Source organism: Anastrepha obliqua, chromosome 5 (genome assembly GCF_027943255.1).
Source record: "Anastrepha obliqua isolate idAnaObli1 chromosome 5, idAnaObli1_1.0, whole genome shotgun sequence".
Lineage (NCBI taxonomy): Eukaryota > Metazoa > Arthropoda > Insecta > Diptera > Tephritidae > Anastrepha > Anastrepha obliqua.
This window is the reverse complement of record NC_072896.1, coordinates 128796267-128811718: the sequence shown is the minus strand read 5'-3', so window position 1 is coordinate 128811718 and position 15452 is coordinate 128796267. Positions and strand designations below refer to the sequence as shown.

General features: G+C 36.9%; 1 protein-coding gene across 5 annotated transcripts in view; it reads right to left on the bottom strand.

Moving 5' to 3' along the window:
• Positions 1–15452, bottom strand: part of LOC129247016 (dnaJ homolog subfamily C member 7) — a 51253-nt gene continuing 35801 nt past the window's right edge. For 2 of the 5 annotated variants that reach the window (XM_054885846.1, XM_054885848.1), the window contains exons 2-4: positions 2890–3342; positions 1939–2783; positions 1–291 (exon numbers count right to left, since the gene is read on the bottom strand). In XM_054885846.1, coding sequence (XP_054741821.1) covers positions 206–291; positions 1939–2783; positions 2890–3342 — 1384 coding nt within the window. In that variant the 3' untranslated portion in view covers positions 1–205. Of the gene's footprint in view, positions 292–1938; positions 2784–2889; positions 3343–3974; positions 4133–4456; positions 4713–15452 lie in introns of those variants that run through there. The other 3 variants (XM_054885849.1, XM_054885847.1, XM_054885850.1) reach the window with 3 other exon arrangements.

Genomic DNA, 15452 nt, shown 5'->3' with positions numbered 1-15452 from the left:
TTAAACGCTGATAATTTTATTTTCCTCACATTTTCAAAAGATTTTCATTGAAGTACCGACAAGCAACGGTTTTTACAATTTGGTTTTGTTTTTATATTTGAATTCTGCGTAACTGCATTTGCGGTTGTTTGCATTGTAGAGAATACATCTTATGAAAAACATCCTGGTTGTGATGAGGTGGTCATAATCTTGGTCAAAACACAATTTAAAATTCAAATCCGAACGATGTGCCCGGCCCTGTTCCACTGCTAAACTGGAAGAAGTGCCGGAACATTTGATTGGGATCAAAATCTGTAAAGGAAAATGCATTTTAAATGTTACAAATATTAAAAAATCTCATAATTTATTATCACATAATCATAATTAACCCTCGAGTACTCACATATTTTTGTGATACGTGAGTGATCGCGTGAAGAGTATTTAGTGTTTCTAATATAATAGTTTTCTCAAATTTAAAAATTTTATAAGGACTGAATGAAACACACTGGGTGTACACTCTAGGGGCTAAGTAAAAACCCTACCTTCCTAGCAAATTTTGTTCATCAGTAATAAAATAAAAACAAGTCGACGTATGTATAACAGGCTTTAGTTAAAAAACAGGATTAATATAATTGACATATTTCGATGATGTTACTTGTCAGGCAAAGTACCAGGACACTGTTGCTATAGCAGACTGATGTTGAAAGATATGGGCCCAAAGGGAGTAGCCTATATCACTAGGATATTCAACTTTTCCATGTCCACTTTTATCATCCCTGAAAAGTGGAAAATAGGAAGAGTAGTTCCCCTACTAAAACCTGGGAAATCCGCCAACCAAGGAGAGACTCATCAACCTATATCTCTCCTTTCTCCAGTTGCGAATACTCTTTAAGCCCCCTACTCCCAAAACCATCCCTGCAAGAGGACTCGATACATTGAGTCATTCCAAGCTACTAGATAATATTCAACAGTCGGTTTGAAGAGGCGGTCCGCGAACTACTTTTATGGTCGACAATCGTCTGTTATATCTCAAGACCAACAATCAAAACAGAAGAGGATAAAGTAATTGACCACTCAGGAGGGCGCCCTTTTTCCCTTGTTCGTCCACTGAAGAAAGCGCAGGGCAGAATAAATACAGCATTATTATATTATATTATTATCACTGCCATCCTACGGTGCTAGATGCATGCTTATCAATGTTTTATCACTTGAGATCAGATGACTCGTTCAAAGCTTATTGTTTATATACGATATAATAAGCGACACCATTTACTGTTCAGATCGACTTGGCCAATTAAGTTTCAATGTTCCTAATAGAGTACTTCGCTCATATGGTCCATTTTATTGCAAGACGACTTGAAGACTTTAATAGGCTTTGAGGATTTTGATTTTTCTATGCCAATGTCTTTGTTTAAGTCACTTTTTTAATCTTATTATTTATTGAATAAACTACCTATTTAATTTATTTCCTAATTATTGTTAAGTAATCCTGTAAATCTTGTCTGTAAGGTTGTTACCCGCCGCCGCCGTAGCTGAATGAGTTCGTGCGTGACTACCATTCGGAATTCAGAGAGAACGTAGGTTCGAATCTCGGTGAAGTTTTTTCTAATAGCCGTCGCCCCTCCGCAGGCAATGGCAAACCTCCGAGTGTATTTCTGCCATGAAAAAGCTCCTCATAAAGTATATCTGCCGTTCGGAATCGGCTTGAAACTGTAGGTCCCCCCATTTGTGAAACAACATCAAGACTCAGCCAAACACCCAAAAAGGGTGTACGCGCCAGTTATATATATATATAAGATTGTTACCCTTGACTTAAGTAAGGAAATAAAAAAAGAAAAAAACATTAAAGTTAGAAGCAACGCATGTAAAGAAGCGAGCCGAAAGTCGAAGGGCTGTGCCTGTCTAAAATTCATATTTTCTACCCTTTTTATAAATTTGCCTAATATTATCAGCACCTACCTTGTTCTTGATCTTCTATATCGTGGCCGTTGTCATATCGCATCTTTTTGCGTTGATCCGACAAAATTGCATAGGCCTCACCGATTTCCTTGAATTTCAGTTCCTCTTCTTTGCGTTCTTCTGCGCTGCTATTGGCATGTCGGTCCGGATGATGCACCAATGCCTTCTTACGGTAAGCTTTCTTTATTTCATCTTCTGTGGCGTTGCGAGATATACCAAGGATCTTGTAGTAATCTTTACGCTTAGACCTCTTTAACGCAAGTTTAGCATCACGCAATAACTTCTTAATCTCTGGAGTCTTTTGCAACTGCAACGCCGTCTCGTAATCATTCACACACTCTTCGTATTTCTCTAGGTCGTTGTAGCAACGCGCACGTAGAAGCAATGCCTTCAAATATTGGGAATTGATTTCCAAAACACGTGTACAATCAGCGATGGCATCTCGCAAAGAGCCGATTTTTGAGTTCACCAATGCCCGATTGTACAGCAGTTTTGAATTGATGTCCTTATTTAGCTCATCTATCTTCAGTGCGTCTGTGTACACAGTTTGCGCTTCTCGAAAACGACCCGACTTAAAGAGAGTATTTCCATTCTCCTTCATCTCTTTTAAAGCTTTACTTTTATTTCGCATATCTTTGGCTTTTTTATGATCGGGATCAAGTTGAAGAGCGCGTTCAAAATGTAAAATGCCTTTTTCAAGATTGTCAGTGTAGTAGAGACACAAACCACGAACGTATATAGCATCCGCGGATGTAGTATCTAACTTCATAACGCTTACGGCAATATCCACAGCCTCTTCGCACCGGCCAAGAAACGCGAGGCATTCCGCTTTGAGAAGACGATACCTGTAATGTATCCCGATTAGTTGCTATCTTTTATTAAGGAGAATAGTTGTTTAAGTATAGTTTTATTAAGAGTTGAATACAGGAATGGTATAAAGTCTGAACTCACCTAAGGCAGGCGGGTGCAATTGCCAAAGCACTGTCTAAATAATAGACAACATTGCGGAATGCCTTAGAATCGTAATTTGTTTGTATCGTTTTCTCCAGCTGACGCAACTGCTGCAATCCTTGTTGTTCTGTTTTGACAGCATTACTTTGAGCGTCCAACTCCAACACTTTTTTAATAGCCTGCTCGCTTCCAACCATATCGCCCATGACCAAGCAGCACTTGGCGATACGTACGTAGGCCTTCTCGAATTTCGGATCAAGTCGCACAGCTTGACGAGCATCGCTTAAGGCATTTATGTAGTTGGAAAGCATAACGTAACAAGCGGAACGGTTGCCATAGTAAGCAGCGAAATCGGGACATAGTTGGATGGCATCAGAGTAGAGTTTAAGTGCAGCCTGGTAATTTTGTGCTTTGTATTGGTCGTTGCCAAGCTTCTTCTTCTCCTCAGCAATACTAAAAAAATAAAATCAATAAGCAAATATCATAAATACAATATTAAACAGGGAACGACACAACAATTACATGAGCACAGAAAACGACATACGACTCTAGAGCATTCAATTTGTGGAACAACATTAAGACGTGCACCGCAAATTGGAAAAGAAGAAAGACGCTCAGATTCAACACCTGCGGAGTTTGGCAAATAGCCCGTCACTTATACGCATTTCGAATTTCAATATGAGCGAATCTTGAATGAAGGGACCCGTCTGCATGCATTGCTCGGGCAAAGCAACAACGTCAGAAGTCACAACTGTCATTTTATTATTATTGGTTATTCCATAATAAAGTATTAAAATTAAATTCATTACAATGCGCGACAATTTTAAGTCCACTATGCGATATTATTGCCAGAAAAGCACCCTTTAAAAGGAATATTTCGAAAATAATATATGTGCATACATAGAAGCTACCCGATAAGAAAAGCCTAGTGCAAAGCTTTTCTTTTATCAGTGCCTGACTATTACGCAAACACAGATACTTTGATATCAAATTGCTTCTTTTTATTTTGTTGTAGCAATGTTCCATGTAAGAAGTACCTGGTAAATGCTCAGGCACAACAAACTTTTGACAAGTTGGCGCCTTACATCTTTCTAAACTGCTGTAAAATTACCCGACTAGAGCATTTGGCAACTTCATGTCTTAGCGCAATTACACTGGTCCTTTTATTATCCATACAAGAAAAAATAAACAAGTTCGCGAGGTAATAACAAAATTTTTTAAATTTCAAACGAAAACAAAACAAGCAAAAAATTTTGAAAAACTAATCAAAAATGTTTAAAACACTGTTTACTCCAATTCCGAATTTTTTCTATCAAACGAAAGGTAAAATTATGAATGGTTAAATAGTTGAAAATGTCTTCAATAGTATTTTACATGGGTTTATAAGGCCAGTATCAAATTACGTCAGCTCATGGGCTCTTAGCCCGTTGCAATGTCGCATAGCGAAAAAACTTACGAGTGCAAAGTCATTGCCTAGCTACTCAAAAAGGTGCCTTCTGGCACTGGTTCTCATTGCTTAAATTATTATTCATTCTTATCGGATTCATTACATACATATTTGACTCACCGGGGCAAGAATGTGAATTCATCTGAATTCATATACAAATGTATGTATGTAAATATTTAAGTCTAATTTATCTGAACTAAATGATTCACTGTTAAAAATCTTTAAGTTTTGTAGCTTTGAACAACCGGTATTCTATTGTTTTCGTAATATGCAACGGACACAATGTTGATGAAACGCAACGTGATGATGGCGATTAACAATTGAGCAAATTGAGCACACTATTTGGGTACAACGAATATTTCTTCATGAACACCGATTAAAAATTATGGAAAATACAAAGTAAAACTTGAGCAACTCGCTTCTTAAAACTAAGAAAGGCAACTGACTCGTAGCAGCGCGCATCGGCTACCACAGTAAGTGTAAAACGGTCAGCTGTGGGCTAATGGTGTGAAGCCAGCAAACGCAGGATGAACGACCGATGGAGCCGCGGCCACCGGTCATCGACTGTTTGGCCGAACGTATAAACGTAGTGAATAAATAGCAAAGCGAAGAACATGAATATGCTAGATCATCACATATGCAAATAATACATAGGAGTACGTAGAGTTTATGTAACGGGTGTGTTTGCAGATGCATAGCAATTTTTCTTTTAATAAAAACTGACAAAAATTTAATTTAATTTATAAATTATTTTGGGCATATTTTTGATACGCACGAGTGACGGTTGATAAAATTGCGACCTAAGCACTGAGTGATGACCCAACATCTCGTTACTGATAGCACTTGAGTCATGCACTCTGGTTAGTATAAGTAATACTCCCGTTTTTATTTGGTCCATAACGGTTATTCCTGGAACATGGGAGCATGTCTTGAAGCTTCGCACTTTGAGATATTTCTTGTTTAACAACGGAAATACGACGAAACAAGTATTTGAAGAAATGTCATCGGTTCTTGTACAATAGTACAAAGGGCTCACATATTTCACTCCCTCGAATTTCCGAGTGGTGGTAGTGGCCAAAGAAAATATCTAAAAGGTCGGAAAATTAGTACTGGCTGCCCGAAGAATTAAATTTTGTCAGATGGAAGAACTACAGACTACCTTACGAAGATATTTTACATTGGCATTGCACATAAAAGAAATTAAAGCGCTGGGTACCGCCTTGACCTCTTGACGATCGGAGAGTTTTTCAATAAAACATCCACCCATTTGAAGGAAATAAAACAAAATATGAAAATTAACCCTTTGCACTCTCGCTCACCACTCGGCTTGATGCGAAAATTCGATGCGCTGTGTAAACTATTTATGTTCATACAAATATCGTACAAAGACAAATGTTTAAGAAAATATTTTTTTTAAAGATGTAAAGATACATTAAATATAAAAGCTTTATGTGTGCAATCATTTTAAGTTAGAGGTAAGAAATTCAACAAAAGCGTGAAAAGTGTCACCTTCATATAGTTGCATTGCATAGTTCAATTTAAATTAGATAAAACTTACCACTTGCAGTGAGAATTGTTATTGGCCAATACTTGTTTTTTTAATTGTGTTAGAGGGATTGGACGAATATTGCAAGGGACTGTGACGGTTGGTAAAACCTACACTCGTCAGTATGATCTGGAGTCCAAGCAAGAGTCGATGCAGTGAATGAAAAGAGGAAATTACATTAACTGATTACTTGCCTTATTGGGGACTACAATTAACAACGCAAATTTACTGGGTCTTGCGCAAATTTAGTGGTGAAGCAGTCATACAGAATGGAGTAAGTCGACTCAGAGTGCTGCTTCTGTAAACAACTCGCACATTACCACCTCTAACGATACGATCGATGTCTTAAAATTTTCTCCAAAATCTACGGTCCGTCCTCAAATCCGCACCAGGTTACTAGTAACTTTTTCCTTCTATCAAATTAAAAACAAAGTAATTACATGAACGAAGATATTCGGTCGAGACTGAGATGAATAGTCCATTAGTGGATTAATTTCTCTCTTAAAGCCGCTGACCTTGAAGTGAGTATCATTTTGATGAAGTTGATGAAATTGAAGTTTCCCAACAAAAAAATACCCGTTATAACAGAAAACACGTTCGCAATACGTTAAGATTATCAATTTTTATTGATATAGAACACAGCGATGGGTTTGAGATATTGCCTCCCATTCATAAAGTTTTAAAACTATTCTATACGAGTTTAAGAGGTATCCACGCTGTACGCCAGTATTGCGCAGCAGCCGTAGCGGAGGGTGTTTGTGAGAACTGCAGACATTATTGAAATCATCAAAATACAGAAAACGTTTTTTCTAACACATTATTGTTGTTGTAATTTTTACGAGTGCTACTTGTTGATTTATTGTTGTTCGAACTGTTTTTTAGAAATTAAAATTGTGGCGCATCAGTGCGATGGCGATATAATTGTCGCAGTTCGCACGATGAAGAGAATTCAGAAGGTGTAGCCGGCATCACGCCGTCAACTGATTTGCTGACGCAACAACGGATGTGATAGCGGTTTGATAACGACAAAACTGAGATTGTGTTTGTGAGCCAATCTGAAGAGCCGTCTGAATAGCGGCTGGAGGGGCGTAAGAATACGAGTGAAATGAGCGCACACAATTTTCCTGCCAAATCCCTTATGACGTGATAGCTGAAGTTGCTTTATTAATTTTGCTTCGGATGGCCAACCTCTTATCTATCATACTCAAAATTTGGTAACCCTTGAACTGAACGCAGGTGAAAGATCAACTACGAATAAAGTATAATACACATGATGGAAAGAATATTGAGATGGCGCCTATCGTGGTGCCGTTACTTTGCGCTCAGCGAATTTCACAATGAGTTACGTGGTTTTAGCACCAGTACGGCCAGATTACCATTTTCGGAACTTTATTTACCATAAAATTTTTTTTTTTTGTTATTTGGTCTCGGAGTTTAAGTTCTTTCTTCATGACATTTTTCTAGCCTGTTCTAATTAAAAGTAATTTTTATAATTTTGTAAAATATACATTTTTTTTTAAATTAGTTCAACAATTTACTCAATTTTATCTAGCTTTCCTTTTTTTTAATCTGCTCGCTACTGCAGTGTTGCCTAGCTTTGAATATAAAAACGCATTAAAGTCCCATTTAAAGAAAATAAAATACCAATTTTTTATTGAATTACTTAAAGAACTTTGTATACGTGACAATTTGTCTTTAAAACGTGAGTTTTTTTTATAAATGTGTTATGGATATGTACAATTTAATTTATGAGTTGTTTTTTACTAAGCGAAACTCTTTTGTTAGGGAACGACTTGTTTGCTATATTTGAGGTTATGTAACAAGATAAGGTACTCTATTTAGTATTTTCTGGTATTTTTTTGCTTATTTTTACTATGAATACACCTCTTAATGCCCTATGTCCCACTAAGAATTGATGACCGGAAGAAACGATTACACCTCTATGGTTTTAATTCGCATTCAGTAAATTCAAACGCTTTTTAAAATGTGTAAAAAGGTTTTCCATCTTAAGAGAAGAAGATTTAATATTCTTGCATAACCTTAAATGCAGCCAAAAATTAAATTTGCACTTTTAAAACACCAAGTTTTATAAGAATCAACAAAATTTCAGTAGCACTAAAATTTTCTCAGAGTGACCTTTTTTAACCTTCTTTTTTTTTTAATAATACATATAGTTTTTTTTAACTTACAGTTTGATATCGATAGGCAGATATATACATTGACTGAACTAATGCATGGAGCTACTAGGGCAGCAGTGGCCACAAATAATAAAAGTCGTGTTAACTCTCAACGAAACATTGATGAGACTATAGAAGATTTAGTTAAAAAGAAACGAGAGCTGAGAAGGTCTTGGCAACAATATCGTTCTCCAAAATACAAGAAACTATTGTATGAATACACAGTTAAGTTGCGTTGCGCCCTTAAAAAAGAAAAGGAGAGGCATCTTCATGATTTCCTTTCTAATCTTACTCCGACGGACCAAACAGATTACGCATTGTGGAAAGCCACAAAAAATATAAATCGGCCCATACAGTACGAATCACCAATTCGGCTAGGTAATGGTAATTGGGCACGTACGGATTCTGAAAAAGGGTGTGTATTTGCTGAACATCTGCAATCTGTCTTCACTCCCAATCAGTCTTCTGCAACTACTTGCTTACCACTAGACATATTGCAACCACCAAAAAAGCCAATAAAGTTTAAAAAAAAGAACATAGTCTCAGTTATTAATCAACTTAAACCTAAAAAAGCACCAGGTTACGACAAAATCACCCCAAAAATGCTAAAAGAGCTTCCCAATATTGCCGTTCTTCATATCAGGCACATATTTAACGCCATCTCTCGTACTGCCTACTACCCAAAAGCTTGGAAATCATCACAAATCATTATGATAGGTAAACCTGGGAAAGACTTAAGCCAAGCATCCTCATATCGGCCAATTAGTCTATTGTCCATACTTTCAAAGCTATTTGAAAAGTTGCTCTTGCAGAAAATAATGCCCTTTATTCAAGATAACAATATTATTTCTCAACACCAATTTGGATTTAGAGCAAAACATAGTACAACTGAGCAAGTTCGCATTGTGTCATTTATACGAAAGTCCTTTGAGAAAAATCAGTACTGCACTGCACTGTTCTTAGACGTAGCACAAGCATTCGATAAGGTATGGCACCGCGGCCTAATTCACAAAATTACTAGTTTACTGCCTACGAATGTACACCTCTTGCTGCAAAACTATATCACTAATAGAGAATTTGTTGTAAAGCAAAAAGATTTTTTCTCTCGGCATTGTAGAATAGACGCTGGAGTTCCACAAGGCAGCGTTCTGGGCCCTATTTTATATGTATTATACACATCTGATATGCCAACGACGAGCCAAACAATGACATCAACATTTGCCGATGATACTGCAATACTTTGCACTCACACAGACCCAAAAGTAGCAACGTCTATATTACAAAGGCATATACTTGAAACAGAAGTATGGCTTAAAAACTGGAGAATAAAGGTTAATGAAACCAAGTGCGTGCATATTACTTTTACTCTAAGAAAAGAAACTTGCCCTGCAGTTACAATAAATGGTCAGAATATACCACAGCAAAACGAAATAAAATATCTTGGAATTCACTTATATAGAAGACTCACATGGCGGAATCATATTGAAAAGAAAGTGTCGAATATCAAGCTTAAAATGAAAAGCCTATATTGGATGCTTAATTCGAAATCAGCATTACCTCTAGAGTACAAAGTGCTACTATATAAAGCCATGCTAAAACCAATATGGACATATGGTATAGAAATGTGGGGAACGGCTACGCCCTCAAATATCGAAAAACTTCAGAGAGTGCAATCTAAAGCCTTGCGGATAATCACGGGAGCGCCATGGTATATAAAGAACGTTAACATTCACAGAGATATTTGCATACCTCGTGTAGCCGATGAAATAGTACGGTTGAGCAAAAAATACCTACAAAAGCTAGAAGACCATCCCAATAAACTAGCGCGAAATCTACTTTTAGATGAAGGTCACACAAGATTGAAAAAAAGAGACATCTTCAAGTCTGCAGTATCTTAATGATCTCATCTCACGCGAGAGTCCGTCCACAACTTCCTCCAACCACATCTATCACATTCGAAACAAAAACAAAAAAACAACATCATTTTCACAATCGACATGAGAGACAACGGAAGCTCTAAGGGAGACTGGAAACTAGGCCTTTCCGGCTCCCAGCTACGAAGAATCGGAGACTGGAAACCCGTCCTTTTCAGCTCCCAACTACTTTTAGATGAAGGTCACACAAGATTGAAAAAAAGAGACATCCTCAAGTCTGCAGTATCTTAATGATCTCATCTCACGCGAGAGTCCGTCCACAACTTCCTCCAACCACATCTATCACATTCGAAACAAAAACAAAAAAACAACATCATTTTCACAATCGACATGAGAGACAACGGAAGCTCTAAGGGAGACTGGAAACTAGGCCTTTCCGGCTCCCAGCTACGAAGAATCGGAGACTGGAAACCCGTCCTTTTCAGCTCCCAACTACTTTTAGATGAAGGCCACACAAGATTGAAAAAAGAGACATCTTCAAGTCTGCAGTATCTTAATGATCTCATCTCACGCGAGAGTCCGTCCACAACTTCCTCCAACCACATTTATCACATTCGAAACAAAAACAAAAAAACAACATCATTTTCACAATCGACATGAGAGACAACGAAAGCTCTAAGGGAGACTGGAAACTAGGCCTTTCCGGCTCCCAGCTACGAAGAATCGGAGACTGGAAACCCGTCCTTTTCAGCTCCCAACTATGAAGAATTGGAGATTCACAACCGATTTAATCATATATGTAAATATATGTTCATTTGAGCAAATACTTCGTTTCTTAGCACTGGCAAGGAAACATATTACTCTAGTATATAAGATTTGTAAACTTATTGTTAGTTTCTTATAAAAGAAAGATTCAATAAATAAAGAAAAATGGAAAAAAAAAAAAAAAAAAAAAAGTTTCGGTAACTTTGAATTAAAGAAAAGAAACAAACACGAAACTTAACAATTTTCGTATTTTGGGTATAAAAAAGCGCTAAATTTATTGCGAAGAGCAAATGGTTGGCAACACTGAACAACTCGACAAATGTGACTCATTTTTGTATAATACAAAATATAGTGATTATTGTGTAAATATTTTAAAAATCAGTGCTAATCCGATAGAAGGAAATTTTCTCTATCGGAAGTGCATAAAAACAAGCCAATTCTGTGGCTAACAAAGCAACTATTGCTTTAATAAAAAATCGGCGCTCAAATTGTGAGTAGTGAATAGTGCTACAAAAAACAACAACAAAAAAGTAAAGTCACCTGTGAGATCAACTCAACCAGCAAAAGAAACATGCCATTTGGTCACTCCCCGCCCAAAGGAGGCGGTCTCATACAACAAAAACAACCACAACAACAATTACAGCAACAAACTCAACAATACACTACCCTACTAAGGGAAAAAACGCAAATGTCCCAACAAATAGAACCACATCAACACCAAATTCGTCGATCACGAAATGCCTCCCAAATCTCAGTATAAAGCAACAGATACAGCAGCAATTGCATATACATACTTTATCAACAACAGGAGGCTCCCGTACAGCTTTCACCCAACAATTTCACAGGTAGTAATTGGCAATCCGTAGAAATAAAAAAACGACCCCGTGATAGCCCAGGTAAGCTTAAAATAAACAAAAACATGCCAAACTTGACCAGTATTAGCTAGGCAGCTCGGAACCAACAAAGAATATATTTTCTCCCTTAGAAATCAAGGAGGAAGATGAAAACCCCAAACCCCATGAAAAAATGGGGCTTTAACAGAAAAAGCTCCAGCCTCATATGCCCTACAACTCATAAATAACGAGCTGGTTGAAATACAACCGCTCAACCTCGACACCTACAAAACTATAGTTACTTTCTTAGAAGAAAAACAAACAGAATTTTAAACATACAAGCCTAAACAGAAACGGAACTTTACAGTTGTTTTAAAAAATATGCATCACTCCGTAAGCACAGAAGACATATCGCTTGAACTTGCAAATCTCGGTCACAAAGCAATAAATATATATAATATGAAACACAAAGCCACTAAATTACCTCTCTCAATGTTCATCATTGAATTAAAACAAAGTCAAAATACTAAAGATATTTACGGCGTCAACAATCTCCTAAATAAAAAAATTACATTTGAGCCCCCACATGCAAGACGTGATATCCGTCAATGTGCTAACTGCCAGCAATATGGCCACTCTAAATCTTATTGCCACAAAAAACCAGTCTGTATAAAATGAGCTGGAGCTCATTTGTCTGTAAACTGTTCACGTAAGACGAAAAGTGACACCGTTAAGTGCGCTTTGTACCCTGCCAATTACAAAAGCTGCATCGTATATAAAAATTAAAAAAAAAAAAACTGAAATATTCGCCACCAGGAAGAAATAGTGAAATATCCGCTTCTGTCGTCCAACCAGGGGACTCATCCAGATTCATTCCTGCCACTCAACCATCCAATCACAACTCAAACTCACCTACCTGTTCACAAGTTGTTAAAAATATTGCAGAAAATACAAATGCCCCCTCAGTCTCTCAGCCCAAAGAAATAACATCAGAGTCCTCAAGTGAAATGCGAGAAATGATCGCGCTCCTCAAGCAAGTCTTGCAAAAGGTCTCATCAATGACGACTATGCTCGTAACTCTCACGACTCAAAAATTCAACCCTTCAAACCCATGAATAATGGAATGCAAATGGACTCTCAAAACACATATTGGAAATAAAAATGTTACTCAAATCCCATGGCATAGATATTCTTCTTATATCTGAAACTCATTTATCCGATAAAAACTATTTATTTTCGAATACCAAAGCTTTATCACACAATGCACACCGATAAAAAAAGCACATGCTGGCTCCGCTATTTTAATAAAAAAAGAGGTTGTCTGTAAAGTCGGTTTACTGACGATAGTTTAACGTGATAACGTCATAAGAAAATAATGATTAAATGGTTGCATTTTTCAAAAGAAAATTTTAATTTTATTTGTTTGATAGATATTTTGTATGGATATAGAGAATGAGTTAACATTAACATAACATAATATACTTTAACATAACACAACACAACACAACACAACATAACATAACATAACATAACATAACATAACATAACATAACATAACATAACATAACATAACATAACATAACAGAACATAACAGAACAGAACATAACATAACATAACATAACATAACATATCATAAAGCATTCACCAACAGCTTTCATTTGATACCCATATTGTACATACACGTCCGAAGGTTACCCGGGTCCACGTTTTGACCTATATCTCGAGACCCTATCTACCAATAGGTATTCAAACTATACGGAAATCATCTTCAATACCTACTTAACAATGTGTGTAAGTTTGGTTTAATTCGGTTCAAAGACACGGCGGGTCCACGTTTTGGCATATATTTCGAGACCCTAGTCATCAATAGGTATGAAAATTACCCCGTATTAAAGCACTTATCAACAGCTTTCATTTGATATCCATATTGCACAAACACATTCTAGGGTCCACGTTTTGGTCTCTACCTCGAGACCCTAGTCACGGAGCGGATGGAAATACTCTGAACTAAAGCATTCACCAACAGCTTCCATTTGATACCCATACACATCCGAAGGTTACCCGGGTCCACGTTTTGACCTATATCTCGAGACCCTATCTACCAATAGGTATCCAAACTATACGGAAACCATCTTCAATACCTCCTTAACAATGTGTGTAAGTTTGGTTTAATTCGGTGCAAAGACACGGCGGGTCCACGTTTTGGCATATATTTCCAGACCCTAGTCATCAATAGGTATGAAAATTACCCCGTATTAAAGCACTTATCAACAGCTTTCATTTGATACCCATATTGTACATACACAACCAAAGGGTACCCGGGTCCACGTTTTGACCTATATCTCGAGACCCCAGTCATGGAGCGGCATGAAAAACACTCTGTACTAAAGCATTCACCAACAGCTTCAATTTGATATCCATATTGTACAAACACATTCTAGGGTCCACGTTTTGGTCTCTATCTCGAGACCCTAGTCACGGAGCGGCATGAAAAATACTCTGGACTAAAGCACTCACCAACAGCTTCCATTTGATACCCATATTGTATATACACATCCGAAGGTTACCCGGGTCCACGTTTTGACCTATATCTCGAGCCCTATTTCCAAAATAAAATATAATCCATGTTACTCGTGGATGATGTAGCTTTCGAATGGTGAAAGAATTTTTAAAATCGGTCCAGTAGTTTTTGAGCCTATTCATTACAAACAAACAAAGTTTTCCTCTTTATAATATTAGTATAGACAACATATCTTATAAGGTATATGGTAAATATTGTTATACCATACATTTTTTCCTTCATATATAATAAAAAAATTAATAATAATAACATTAAAATAACAGGTATTACATATTAACAAACTTGGTTTTATTTTATATTCTTCAAGTGAATCAAATTAATAATAATCAATAAGAAGGCATATGCAAATACAAATACGTGAATTTATATATGTACATATGCGCATATACATACATATATACGCTCACTTAAGTAGGAGAGAGCAAGATGTCGAACGTTGCCGTTAGTTTGCTTTGTCGTTCGTTCCGCGCTTTCGCTTGCAGTTCATTCAATGCAATGAGCAAGGTAACGGCAATGAGCAAGGTAACGACATATGAGCAAGGTAACACTAATGAGCAAGGTAACGACATATGAGCAAGGTAACGACACATTTTTTCGTGCGTGCAGCCTGTTAAATCGAATTATAAGACGTTATCACGTCAAAAAAACGGAATTAAACACTACGGCATTAACTCATATTCCACGAAAGCTATGCAAGCGACAAGCATAGTTGTCGAGAATTTACACGGTCTCATCACTATCTCATCTGTATACTATTAAAGCGGGGGACTACAAAAAATTCTTTAAAACTCTTGGCCATAGATTTCTAGCTGGAGGTGACTATAAGCAAAACACATGCATATTTTCACCAAACGCAAAGCACTTGGAATTAAACTCCGAAACCTATACTGGTTGATTAACCGAAATTTTCATGTTTCTCTCAAAAATAAGCTCTTACTCTTCTCAATTATCTTAAAACCAATATGGACCTTTGGCATACTACTTTGGGGCACTGCAGCTAACTCTAACATCGAAATACTCCAATAATTCCAGTCAAAAACGCTGAGAATGATTATAAACGCGCCATATTACATCACAAATGCCCAAATACATCGTGACCTCAAATTTCTCCCAATAGCTGAAGAAATAAAAAAGCTTGTCACATCTCATAATAAAAGACTTCAATCACACATAAACCCTTTAATCACAGAAATAACTCTTAATCCCATCTCATTTAACAGACTGAAAAGGAAGTCAACAACGGACTTATTATGCTAATAAGCAAACATTTTAGAAATGGTTGCACCACTGGGTGCTTTCCATACAGACTTAATAAATTTTAAGTAAAAATATTGCTGAT